We start from the raw sequence: 12,772 nt of genomic DNA, 5'->3' as shown, positions 1-12,772 counted from the left end.
AAATCAACATTTTTCGAAACCTAGGCAGCATCCAGCCACGCCCCCTTTGACACATGCTCGGGATCCATGCCTCTCCTAAACTGAAAAAAAAAATTTTTTTTCACCGCCTATTTTTTGTCACGTTTAGCGGAATGGCTGTCACTCATCTACCAACAGTGAAAACCTAGCTAGCATATTTCACTTAGCCAAACGAATCCTAAGACGCAGCTGGATTACTCGCAACGCGGGGCGTTTTGCTCGTGCTTTTGCGTGTTTTCTCGGATAATCGAATTTATTTAAACTTTGGTGCTGGTTATTTAGCGTTAATGCAATGACGAAGCCAAAGAAGTACTTTGAAAAACCTCTCTTCCACGGAAACCGGCATAAGTCGACCTCCAATGACGCCAATTCTCCGCAACACAATCCAGGAGTGGGCGCTGCGGCCACCACGTGAGCGTCTGCATCGAAGCTTTCGCGCTCGGTGGAACGCTCGAAGCAGAACGCCGGTGTTTCAGCAGCTCTGAAAGCCTGAGCTTCTCCAGAAATGTCTCCATGGAAAAACTCAGAACGCGAATGAGGCGTTCAACAAGGTTGTATGGGAGCGGGCTCCGAAGAATGTCTCTCTTGGCCTCAAGACGCTGAAAATAGTGACAATGGATGCTGTGCTAAATTTTAATGACCGTAGCATTGCTCGAGGCGACATTTTGAGGTCATACGGAGTTTCTCCAGGACGGTTCACAGTCCAGTGGTTGCGCGAAGTTGACCGGCGGCGACTGTACTTTGCAGAGAGGGCTACACGACTGGTAACTAAGGAGGCCCAGAAAACAAGGCAGCTAGCACAGAAAAGAAGTGTTGACGATGGAGGGGACTACCAGGCTGGTGGCTATTGAAAAAATGCGCCAGAATTCGTTTCTATAGTCCTACATTGCAATAAAGCTTTTTCTTCCACTTCAAAGCCAATTATCTCAGAACACCAAATTTTGCTGCATTTGACCCTTTTTTTCAGAAACTACAAGCGCTAGGGCGATAACATTTCCCAGATATTGAGCAAACATTACAGAAAGTCTACTGAACTAGGATTTTAAATATTCTTGTAGGGGATTTTTGTTTACAGGCTATTTACTGCAGATTTTGGCTCTAAAATTAGGTGGGTCCTGTAAAAAAATGAAAACAAAAAAATCTAATCTCTAAAAAGAAATAATCCTAGTTCAGTAACACTACCTAGCATTGCTGATTACAATGCCACCAAGATTAATGTTCTAACCCCAGCAGATCACGAGAAAAAGGGTCACGAACATAGCCTAAAATGCATGGCTAGAATAGGACCTACCCTGTCCCCTTAACAGTTATTTATTAAAGATGTTGTAGATTTCGTAGAAAGTAGTAGAAAAAGTAGAATTTTCTTTAAGTAGTAGATTTCGCTAGTTTTTCTGGAAGTCACCAAAAATGGCCAGGCTTAGCTTGGTTAAGCCAAGAATGCGTTGCATATTGTGCGAGTTGAGGCCCAGCTTTTCCTCCGGCTGTCGTGACGTCACGTCACGTGGTTGCGCTAAAGGTCAATGGTGGCTGCCCGGCCGCGCCCAAGGGCTGAACTGAGTGATTGCAATATGCAACGCATAAAAATAGAAGCAACTTAATAACAAGCATAGCAAACTTAAAAGAGGATAGACCCACATATGAGACGCGCAGCAATGAACAATGGCTCATACCCTCAATGGTGGCTGCCCGGCCGCGCCCAAGGGCTGAACTGAGTAATTGCAATATGCAACGCATAAAATCAGTAGATTCTGAATATTTATCATTGAATCCATAAAAATTTGAAAAAAATTCACTAGACCTACTGATTATCACTATCTGTGGAAACAATGGGCTAAGCCACAAATGTGTATGGCGAGACCCTGCAATTGTTGACACATAACAAGGTGACATAGTTTAGAACTGACCTCTTGAAACACCCTTCGGTCCCCAGCAAGGCGTTTCGATGCCAGCGATTTTGTGACATGATGAAGCACGAGCAGGCTCCTCTGTTGTGGAAGATCATCCGGGTTTCGGACAACTTGTAGCAAGGTTGGCACAAGCTCGGGCCACTCAGCCGGGCAGTCAAAACGGGCGACTTTTGACACCAATACGGCAAGTTGTAAGGCAAGCTGCAAGAAAGCCAGAGTTGCAGTATGTTAAATTTTGCTCAAACGTTGAGTGTGTCAACCAATTTAGCAAGTCACTCATATTTTGCAATATTTTGTCTGAATAAAATCACAAAGCCTGAGGGGGTGCTAGCATATTGCTTGAACTGTGAGGCGAATCCACTAAGTGACAATGCTGTACTACTTGATCAACAGCGGGTGAATAAGAGAAGCTCCGCACTAGAGTCAACATTTCATCAAGAGGACTTGTCCTTCTGGTGGCATGGGTAGCCTTTGTCGAAACATTGATTGGCTCCAGCATGAGGCTACCCCTGTTGCCCAATCTGATAGCTTCTGAGTCCCCTCCTTCATTGTTACGATTGACAAGCAGGGGTAGTGATTTTCTAGCCTCTCCCACCCCACTGCGACGAATCCCTTTGGGAAGCTAACAATGCGTCATCCTTGGACAGGCCGGTGGCACACACAAAGCAAGAAACGTTTGACCATTGTTACGATTGACCAGCAGGGGTAGTGATTTTCTAGCCTCTCCCAACCCAGTGTGACGAATCCCTTTGGGAAGCTAACAATGCGCCATCCTTGAACAGGCTGGTGGCACACACAAAGCAAGACACGTTTGGCAGACCAAGTACTGTTTGTTCACTGTCGCCTTCACAGACCAATGGGAGCAAGGAAACTCCTGGAAAAGGGCGTTCAAAGGCATTCCCTCACGGACTCCAGTAACCACCATGATCGTTTGACAGATGCTCCAGCTAACTGCAGGGTCATACCAGGAACCAAGGTACCCCAGCTTGAGTCAAGCATCGCAATCCCCATCTACGAAGCTCCCCTCCTTTCTGTATTATAATCATCAACCTGTTTTATGTCCACTGCAGGACGAAGGCCTCTCCCTGCGATCTCCAATTATACCCCGGTCCTGCGCCAACTGATTCCAACTAGTGGCCGTGAATTTCCTAATTTCATCGCTCCACCTAGTCTTCTGTCGTCCTCGATTGCGTTTCCCTTCTCTCAGTACCCATTCTGTAACCCTAGTGGTCCAACGGTTATCTAACCGGCGCATTACATGACCTGCTCAGCTCCATTTTTTTTCTCTTGATGTCAATTAGAATATTGTCTATACCCGTTTGCTTTTTGATCCAAACAACCCTCTTTCTGCCTCTTAACGTTACGCCTAGCAATCTTCACTCCATGGCTTTTTGCACGGTCCTTAACTTTCTCCTAAGCTTCTTTGTCAGTCTCCCAAGTTTCTGTCCCATATGTCAGCACTGGTAAAAGGCACTGATTGCAAACCTTCCTTTTCAATGATAATGGTAAGCTTCCACTCAGGAGCTGGCGATGTCTCCGGTATGTGATCCAACCAATTTTTATTCTTCTGTGAATTTCCTTCTGATGATCAGGGTTCCCTGTGATTAATTGACCTAGGTAAGTGTACTCCTTCACAGACTCTAGAGGCCGACTGGCGATCCTGAATTCTTGTTCTTTTGCCCGGCTATTTATCATTATCTTTGCCTTCTGCCTATTAATCTTTAATCCCACTCTTACACTCTCTCTGTTAAGGTCCTCAATCATTTGTTGCAACTTGTCTGGATTGTTGCTGAATAGAACAATGTCATCGGCAAACCGAAGGTTGCCGAGATATTCGCCGTTGATCTTTATTCCTAAGCCTTCCCAGTTTAATAGCTTGAATACTTCTTCCAAGCACGCATAGAATAGCACTTGAGATATTGTGTCTCCTTGTCTGACCCCTTTCTTAATAGGTATCTTCCTGCTTTTCTTGTTTAGAATTAAGGTAGCTGTAGAACCTCCGTAGATATTTTCCAAGGTATTTACGTAAGTGTTCTGTACTCCTTGATTACGTAATGCCTCTGACAGCTGGTATCTCTATGAATCAAATGCCTTTTCATGATATATGAAAGCCATACAGAGAGGCTGATTGTACTCTGTGGATTTCTCGATTACCTGATTGGTGACATGGATGTGATCCATTGTAGAGTATCCCTTCCTGAAGACAGCCTGTTCCCTTGGTTGACTAAAGTCCAGTGTTTCCCTTATTCTATTGGAGTTTATTTTGGTAAATATTTTATATAATACTGGGAGTAAGCTAATGGGCCCATTTTTTTCAGTTCTTTAATGTCTCCCTTTCTGTGGATTAGTATAACGTATGCATTCTTCCAGTTTTCTGGGACCCTTGCAGTCGATAGACACTTCGTATAAAGAGCCGCCAGTTTTCCAAGCATTATGTCTCCTCCATCTTCGATTAAATCGGCTGTTATTCCATCTTCTCCTGCCGATCTTCCTTGTTTCATGTTTTGCAAGGCCCTTCCGACCTCTTCGCTAGTTATAGGAGGAGTTTCTGTATCCTGTTCATTACTGTTTCTAATTGAGATATCCTGACTTCTCTGGGCACTGTACAGGTCAGTATAGAATTCTGCTTCACTTACTATATCTTCTAGATTGCTGATGATATTAACCTCCTTATCTTTCAATGCATACATGTTGGTTTGTCCTGTGCCAAGTTTCTTTCTCACTGATTTCAGGCTGCATCCATTTTTTAAGGCTTCTTCAGTTTTTTTCACATTACATTTTCGAATATCAGTTATTTTCACTTTGTTGATCAGTTTTGACAATTCCGCGAATTCTATCTTATCTCTTGAGTTGGACACTCATTTTTTCATTTTTTTACTAGGTCCTTTGTTACTTGGGAGAGCTTGCCTACTGGTTGCCTTGCCTCCCACTTCAATTGCTGCCTCTGAAGCCAACCTAGTTAGGGTTTCATTCATTAGCTCTATGTCATCATCATCACTCTGTTCTAAGGCTGCATATTTGTTTGCATGTACCAGCCTCATGTTGAATGTAAAAAGGTGGGGGGAGTGATTGTGTGAACCCTCGCCCTCAACATGGGTCCTTCGATGACTTTGGATGCTCCAATTGGATGAAGGATGGCAGAAGTTTTACCTGGCCTAGGGATCTAGTGAGGACAGAGGGGAGTCTAAACAAAATTTTTTGGCTCCTCAAAGGGTTTTAATTCAGTCATGCTAGACTGTTGAGACATAACGTTCTCCACTCCTCATATAAATATTGTAAATAAGCCCAGTACTCCTCATTCTCAATGAGAATAAGTTCCTCGCTTCAACAGCGTCCTTAGCGTGGATGAATCGGACAATCGTGTGGGCCAGCTACCCCTCTTGACATGCCCAGCCCCAACTCTTACGCCACTTAATGCTCCTTTAGACACCGTGGGCCATTTGGCATGGCAGGTATTACTAGCAGAGCCACTGAATCTCATGAGAAAACATCCTAATAATCTTTCCCCTAACCAGTTTGATAAGTCCCAGGGGACACAATGTTCTGTGGTATCCTCGAATCTATGAGGGCAAAGTATTTACACAGTGTTATTATTCTTCACTACCAGATACAGCAAATGCCATACCAGTGTTGAATAGGCAGTGTCGAAATCTACGCTCCAGTGGTGGTGCCCTCTGGGTTAAAACTGCAGCTCTTAAAGGCTATGCTTTAGCTGGGTGCATGCAGTAAAAGTGATTGTGAGAGCCAGAAACACGTCATAGACGTCGAGTTGTGGACATCACCTATTGTTCTGGTTTTCCTGCTGCTGGAGGAACTGTTCAGTTCTGAAGTTAAAAGAAATTCAGCCAATAGCTATTCTGTTTACAGGTACAAAACAACAAGAAAAGTGACAGTAATTTCAAGATGTTAAAGGAAAGGCCAAGCAGCCTTAGCAAAACTGTAGGCTCCCTGCTGCATGTACAAGAGTGACATCTGGCTTTGCTCAGATGTTCCGGACAACACTACCTGGTGACTAAGCCAATTTATGCACTATGCGTGGAAAGTGTTGTGAGGCTAGTTTATGGGGGCACTAAATGTGTGCTGTCAGTGAGAAAATTTTAAACATGAAAAGCCTCGACACAGATATTAAAGGGCCTCTGAAACGGTTCGGACAAACTTTGTAGACCTGTACAACTAAAGCTAAGCTAAAGCTAAAGCTAAGCTAAAGCACAGCTAAAGCTAATCATTTGCACCACAATTTGTGCGAAGCATCTCATATTAAGAGAGCCACAGACGATTACAAGTTACCCTCCTGCATAGGCATGCATTTTCTCAACTTGTTTGCCGAGAGATCAGGGCTAAGCTCCACTTTCACTGGCTCTGCGTCATGATGGCACATTGTGTCGTCTACTTCTGGTTTTCCAGGAGCAAGTGCGCGAAGCCTCTCCAACTTTTCTGCCAGCTGCTTGGTAATGGACCCCAAGCGAGAGCTATCGAAGCAGCGTCCGCCGCCGTGGAGGGTGAAGACAACCGCGTCCTCTGCTATGGCGTCCGCCATTATGATGCCCGCTCCGTAGGCAGTCAACGGGCGTCGCGCAGCTGCATGTACAGTTCGCTTTGATAGCGTGTGCTGCTTTAATGATATGTCGAGAACACGAAATTTTCGCATCAGCAGTGTGAAGGTATCAATTTATTATTCTGTCATTTTTTATTTTTAAAGCGGAATTTCCAATTGGACTTGCTAGCAGCAGAAAACTGCCGTCCACGCCAGCCGCGCAGAGCTTAAAAGAACGTCTTGTTGGGCTAGCTGGTGACTGTTCACCTTGGATAAAGGCACGAAACATACGCAGACATGAGTCCCGCCGTCTTTTACTGTGTCTGTGTATGAGTTTCGTGCCTTTAACCAAAGCGTAAAGACTGTTTGGCTGCCAGCTGACACCTGAATTTGTTTAACAAACTGCTTGCCGCCACGGGACAAAAGAATAATTGTCATCGCACACCCTACTTCCAAATCTTGTTTTCGAATTAGTCATTAGTTAGCCCAATTACGGGCGGAATGCTGCAACGCTGCATCGTAACAGTCAAATAACCACTCTGCTGTTGAAACGAGGCCATGTGTAAGTGATGTGCTACCAATGTTGAATGGTTGTTTCGGGGTCACAGAAACTGCAGTGAATGTGGCAGCATTTAATTTGTGTCTGTGTTACCTGTGCTGACATTTGCGAATTTTTGAACGTCGCATATTTCAACCAATATCACATCCACGGCCTTTCTTTGTGATTTCATAGCATCGCGTGTGATAGATCCGTGGTAGAGGGCATCGGAAATTTCGACCACCTGAGGTTTTATTAACATGCACCGATACCAAACTAGTACACAGCAGCATGCATTTAATCTCCAAAGAAACTCGGCCGCCGTGGCTGGGTGACTCCCACGTCCTCAGGATCAGCAGTCGAGCGCGATAACTACGGAGCCTATACATCCGGGCCACTTTTATTGCTTCATTGTAGTTCGAAACGTAATTTATATTTGTTCTGTGGGATATTACACACTAATACTACGGAATGAACCATTTCTGACACATTATTTGTTTAGCTTGAGTATGTAGCATGCGCTTTCATTGAGCGTTTTATTTTGAAGCCGTATTCTGTTTAGCAGTGCTTCCATAGTTATTCTTAATTTTGTTTTGAATTCTTTTACCTTACTGTAAATATGCAGATGAGGGTAAACAAAATATTGAATGCATACTCGATTATTTCGTGCCTTACATGTGGCTTATATAGCACTAAATCATGACGCTCACGTAGCAATTGACTATAAAGCCCTGTTTAGCATATTTTCTGCACGAATATATTGTCAACTGGTAATTGCTATAGACCGGTCATAGATGCTGCTAAAATAAAGTGGCCATACGGCTTCTCAATAATGAGAAAAAGTGCATTCAATAGACAGCAATTCCCGATGTGATAGGTTGTTTATTTGGTCAGGAACTTTAAGGATTTCAAAAACAACAAGCGCTACAACTCATTGCAAATTAACTGCAGCGCATGTCTTGCTTCCATGCCCACTAGTTCTCGCAGCTTCGAGCTGGCGCAGGTGAATGCGTAGTCTTACTCTTGCATAACTTGATATCAGCATGTGTTCCAGAGAATCCTTGTGCCGCTGGCATGCCTCCAGACTGCACTGAGCCCTTTTGATTAAATATTCTGTCACAGCTTTTAGAGGAGACTTAAGGGTTACATTATGGGGTTTTACGTGCCAAAACCACTTTCTGATTATGAGGCACGCCGTAGTGTAGGACTCCGGAAATTTTGACCACCTGGGGTTCGTTAACATGCACCTAAATCTGAGTCCACGGGCGTTTTCGCATTTCGCCTCCATCGAAATGCAGCCGCCGTGGTCGGGATTCGATCCCGCAACCTCATGCTCAGCAGCCCAACACCATAGCCACTGAGCAACCACAGCATGTAGACTTCAGGGTGAACAGGTTGTCAGTCCAGGATGTGATTCTTTTAAAGTGCTTTTCGCAGGATGTGAGCAAGCTCATAACTTCACCGCTCCGATAACATAAGTTCTTACTATAACGAACATACTCTTTTAGTGCAGTTAAATATGCATGCTCATGGCTTGTCGAGCCTAGCATTGCAGCCCTGCACTGCTCGCAGTTTTTTTTTTGAAATTCCTTTCAGAAGAAAGCCACCAATATGGTAGAAAATGCTGCACTCAACTGGTCAGTGCTTCTTCAAGTCATTCCGTGAGTGGTTCGTGCACTGGGGCACGCAACACCCGGGCATTTCGGACCATAAAACGCTGTGCACGTGTCTCTCTCGACCGACCAGAATGAAATGTGGGGAGCACAATGGCGGCCGGCGGTCGGAAGGCGGCACTGACCCCTTCACAGAATGACTCCACCCTCTGCGAAAGCTCATTGAGGCACCCTAGACCATTCACATTTGCGCTTCTGCTCATCCTGTGAAACGGCACAATCAAACAGCCAGGCCCAGTCTCCTCTCCGAATACCATACTCGCAAAACGCTATCCACGGGTGTAAAGTGACGGCCATAAACGCGCAAATCCTGGCGCCAATCGGTTAGTGACAGTCCGATGCTCTTACGCCACTCCGCTCGTCTGCTACCTTGCAGAGAGACACGATGTAGCAGCTTGACATATTGCCAGTCGCAACGTTTGCAGTCCGGAATGCAACAAAGCCGAATCATGGTGCTCATGAAAAGACTGAGAGCTCTCGTCAAAACGGAACACGTTGTAACACAAGCAGACGACACTTACTGTGTGCCAGAGGTGTTTAAGTGTAGTGGGAAATTGTTCTTCTTTTCTTATTTCTTTTTATCGGAACAAATCAACTAAGATTCCAACTATTACAAACAACATTTGTTCACTTTATAGTTGGAAAAATTATCAATTACCCTGGGCAGCCAATCGGACAGCTTGCCCTACTAACGTCATTAGGGCAATTTATATTTCATGGGTAAGGGGGGATGAAAATTTAGCTGAGCAGTGTGCTGCGATCGGCAGCGATGCACATTTTTAAGACCGTATAATAAATTACAAGCTTTACGTGGAGCACTTAGATGCATCAATTAATGATCAGAAGGACCTACTCTAACGACTCAGTAAGTTTGTACAAAATCGTCAAAGTTGGTTCAGGGTACCTTTAGCAGTTCATAGACATGCCTGTCCTTGGTTTAAGTATAATGTGCAACTTGCCTGGTTGACTGGCTCATGGAAATTTGATATCATCTTCTGCCTCAGAACTTTTTTCTCGTCTTCAGATATTGCACTGCAAGAAAGGGATAAAGTGTGGTATTAAAAAAGTGTCAGCATGACACCGTGGAAGAGACACAAAGTTGAAGGTCAATATTTGGCCATGCAATTAGTGTAAACATACTGAGTAGATGCATTTTAGTCTTTTCAGCCAAGATGCCTCCATGTGAGGATAAAATCTGTTTTGGGCAATGGTGGCGGCACACAAACAAGTGTAAAGTGTTGTAGCATCTGATATTAAGCAGCAGAAGCCGACATAAAAAATTGCTAAAGGCCACTTAACAGGAGAGGGAGTCCGATAAAACCAAATTGTTAGACAAAACTAAATACAATACTAATCTCATGCGTGTATTTACTGCAAACTAAACTATGTCGAGGAGATTCATATTAGATTGATTACACTGTTTGTTTTGCATACCGTCCACTAAGTACTTATCCTTCTTAAAGGCCACTGCTGATACTGCTAAGCCAGGGTTCTCTCGATGGTGGGTGGTGCCCCACCACCCACCACTTCGATTGACCAGTCTGAATTTCCAATCCTTTCTTTTTTTTCGCGATCCTCAGGTGTTCATTCATCACATGGAGAAATATCAGAAAAGTGACATAGCAATTGAGAAAATCTCACTTTTCTAGTCCGCTGTCAATAAAAATCTGGTAGCAAATTGGTTGTCAAGAGGTGCGGTCACATTGCTGAGCGCGACATTCAGTCCATGCAAAGCCGCCATTTTGGAACAATCCTAATGAGATCGGGCCTTCAAATGGCCATAGCGCTGCATTTCGCCATGCAGAAATACAGTAAAAAAAAGCAAACGAAAAATAAAAAAGCTAGCGTCGCGATTTGTTATTGCTGCCACATGGACATAGGAAGCGCTCCTATTGGCTGATACAGATTTGTGTTGCCAGCGTGCATTTCACACATATTTTGACATCGGCGAGCTGTGCATTTTTGTGTCCTGATGATGTTTGACGATCGCCGTAGGATATGTCACTGGCTCACATGTTCATTAATGCTTCCAAAGTGCAAAATTGGTGAACTAATTTACAATTTAAAATGGCAGAATGGTCATTTAGAAAAAGATAGTAGGAGAGAGAGACATGCAGCCGGAAATTGTTTATTCCTGCCAAAAAGGGTTAGGCGCTGTGACAATGAGTTCCTGCCCCAGTGGGCTGAGGCTGACCAGACTCTGTTCAGCTATGAAAGAGATGCAAGGTTGGTACTCTTTAGTGAGCTATCAAGGAGACAAGTGCAATTCACTATGGCAACCCTTCTCTGATGGTAAGGGTTGCCATCTGAGGCACTTCAGCCAAGTGCCATAGAGAAATGTTGGCGAGCAAATAAAATTCAAATAGCATGCCACTGAACATTTTAAGGCTGTCAATTAAGTGGCTCTGGTACGGTCTCGATATTGCATAGCAATACTCAAGGTGTGGGAGCATGAGTGCAGTGTATAAAGTGCAGAAAATGGTCTGACCGCCTATTTTGACACCTGTGACACAAATCCCAGGAGACATCTGGCCTCCGTGACTGCATTGGCAAAATGCACGGAGGACAGGTCAGAGGTAAAAGTGACAATGAGGGTAGGCAGTGATGTAGCGCATTTAAGAGGGATGTCAGAGACTGTGTATGTGGGAGTTCCTGGAGTGCAAGTATGACTGGTCAACACAAATGACATGCTTAGCATAGCACACTTTAAAAAACTGTGACCAACATACATCAAATACTCATCTGCAACTGTGAACAATATATACAATGAACATTTTTGTGAAAACATTTTCACAATGAATTACTACAAAAGTAGTTAATGCCATATACTTACTTAGTTGCTGTTTTCCTCCAGTACCGCTCAATGCCATTCTTTATGTACAGGACTGCCAACCACCGCACATTAACTTCTACAGTGTGATCTGAAAAGATGGACTGGAAGGAGCAAATAAAATGGAATTAGATGTCAACTATGAAAAGAACAAAAACCAACATAAGCCATGTAGTGCATACAGGGAAATTATGTAATGTAAGTGACCGGCAGTAGTTCCATCACACAACCATGACTGCTCGATCAAAACACTGTGCATGTAGGATTGAGCGGATGTGACACTACAGTGGTTCATTATAGGGACTCACAGAACACACACTTAGTTGACCTGCACATAAAATGGTCTGTCATGTATAATCGTCTAAAAACGTCTGTATGTACAGCTGCATCATGACTCGCTAACTGTAATATGTTGTTGCACCAAGCTTGCGTAGTCAACAACTAAATGTTTAGTGAACACTGCAGGGTCTTAGGGTCAGAACAGGAGAATGCCTGCACAATTGTGCCAGGGCATTCCTCAATTCCCACAATACTCACTGTAGAAACTGACATCTCATAATTTTTTTGTGGAAAAATATGTCCTACATTTGATAGAGTTAAGCTGAAGATGTCTTCAAAAGATGCGTAAAGAGGTTATCCATCATACACTCCTCAAAAGAATGAGTATTTACTACACTACTAAGTATAGTCTGAGCACAAGAAACCTTTTTAATACTGGAGAGGATGTGTAAAAAAATCATATATCATACACTTCGCAAAAGAATGGGTAGTTAATACACGACCAACTATGGCCTGGGCACAAAAACCTTTTTGATGCTGCACGTTTAATTCTTGTACGTTAATCAATGACAGTGAACTCTGCAATAAGTCTTCGTCCTATTTACATCCTATTTACAAAATAGGATGTATTTCTCATTTGTTGCCATTGTGTACTGACGATGCCACCCGCATAGGTGGCGAAACGTCTATGTTTTTGTTATTTTTCGTTAAGTAAAGCCAGTGAAAACAACACTTTGAAGCATAAGTCTTCGTCTGTGCTGCCTTGCTTACACTCAGATACACGTATAAAGATCACATACAAGGTTCAGAGTAAACTTTGTTTATCGTAATCGGAATTCCATGGGTACAGCTTGTATTATCTACAATCGCTTATCAGAAGATTGAGCGCCTAGAACAACAAGGGCGCTTTCGCAGTGTCACTTCCAGCTGGTAAGCAGCAGATAATTTTGGTTGAACATTATGAAGAGGTAGTAAATGTGCTATGTGATCAAC

General features: G+C 43.6%; 1 protein-coding gene across 1 annotated transcript in view; it reads right to left on the bottom strand.

The window, feature by feature from the left end:
• Impbeta11 (importin beta11) overlaps positions 1-12,772 on the bottom strand; it is a 98,220-nt gene that overhangs the window by 84,942 nt on the left and 506 nt on the right. The window contains exons 2-4 of the mRNA XM_065441228.1: positions 11,504-11,604; positions 9,630-9,702; positions 1,923-2,126 (exon numbers count right to left, since the gene is read on the bottom strand). Coding sequence (XP_065297300.1) covers positions 1,923-2,126; positions 9,630-9,702; positions 11,504-11,604 — 378 coding nt within the window. The remainder of the gene's footprint in view (positions 1-1,922; positions 2,127-9,629; positions 9,703-11,503; positions 11,605-12,772) is intronic.

This window comes from Dermacentor albipictus, chromosome 1 (genome assembly GCF_038994185.2).
Source record: "Dermacentor albipictus isolate Rhodes 1998 colony chromosome 1, USDA_Dalb.pri_finalv2, whole genome shotgun sequence".
Taxonomy (NCBI): domain Eukaryota; kingdom Metazoa; phylum Arthropoda; class Arachnida; order Ixodida; family Ixodidae; genus Dermacentor; species Dermacentor albipictus.
Note: the sequence above shows the minus strand (reverse complement) of the source record. Positions and strands in the feature narration are given on the sequence as shown.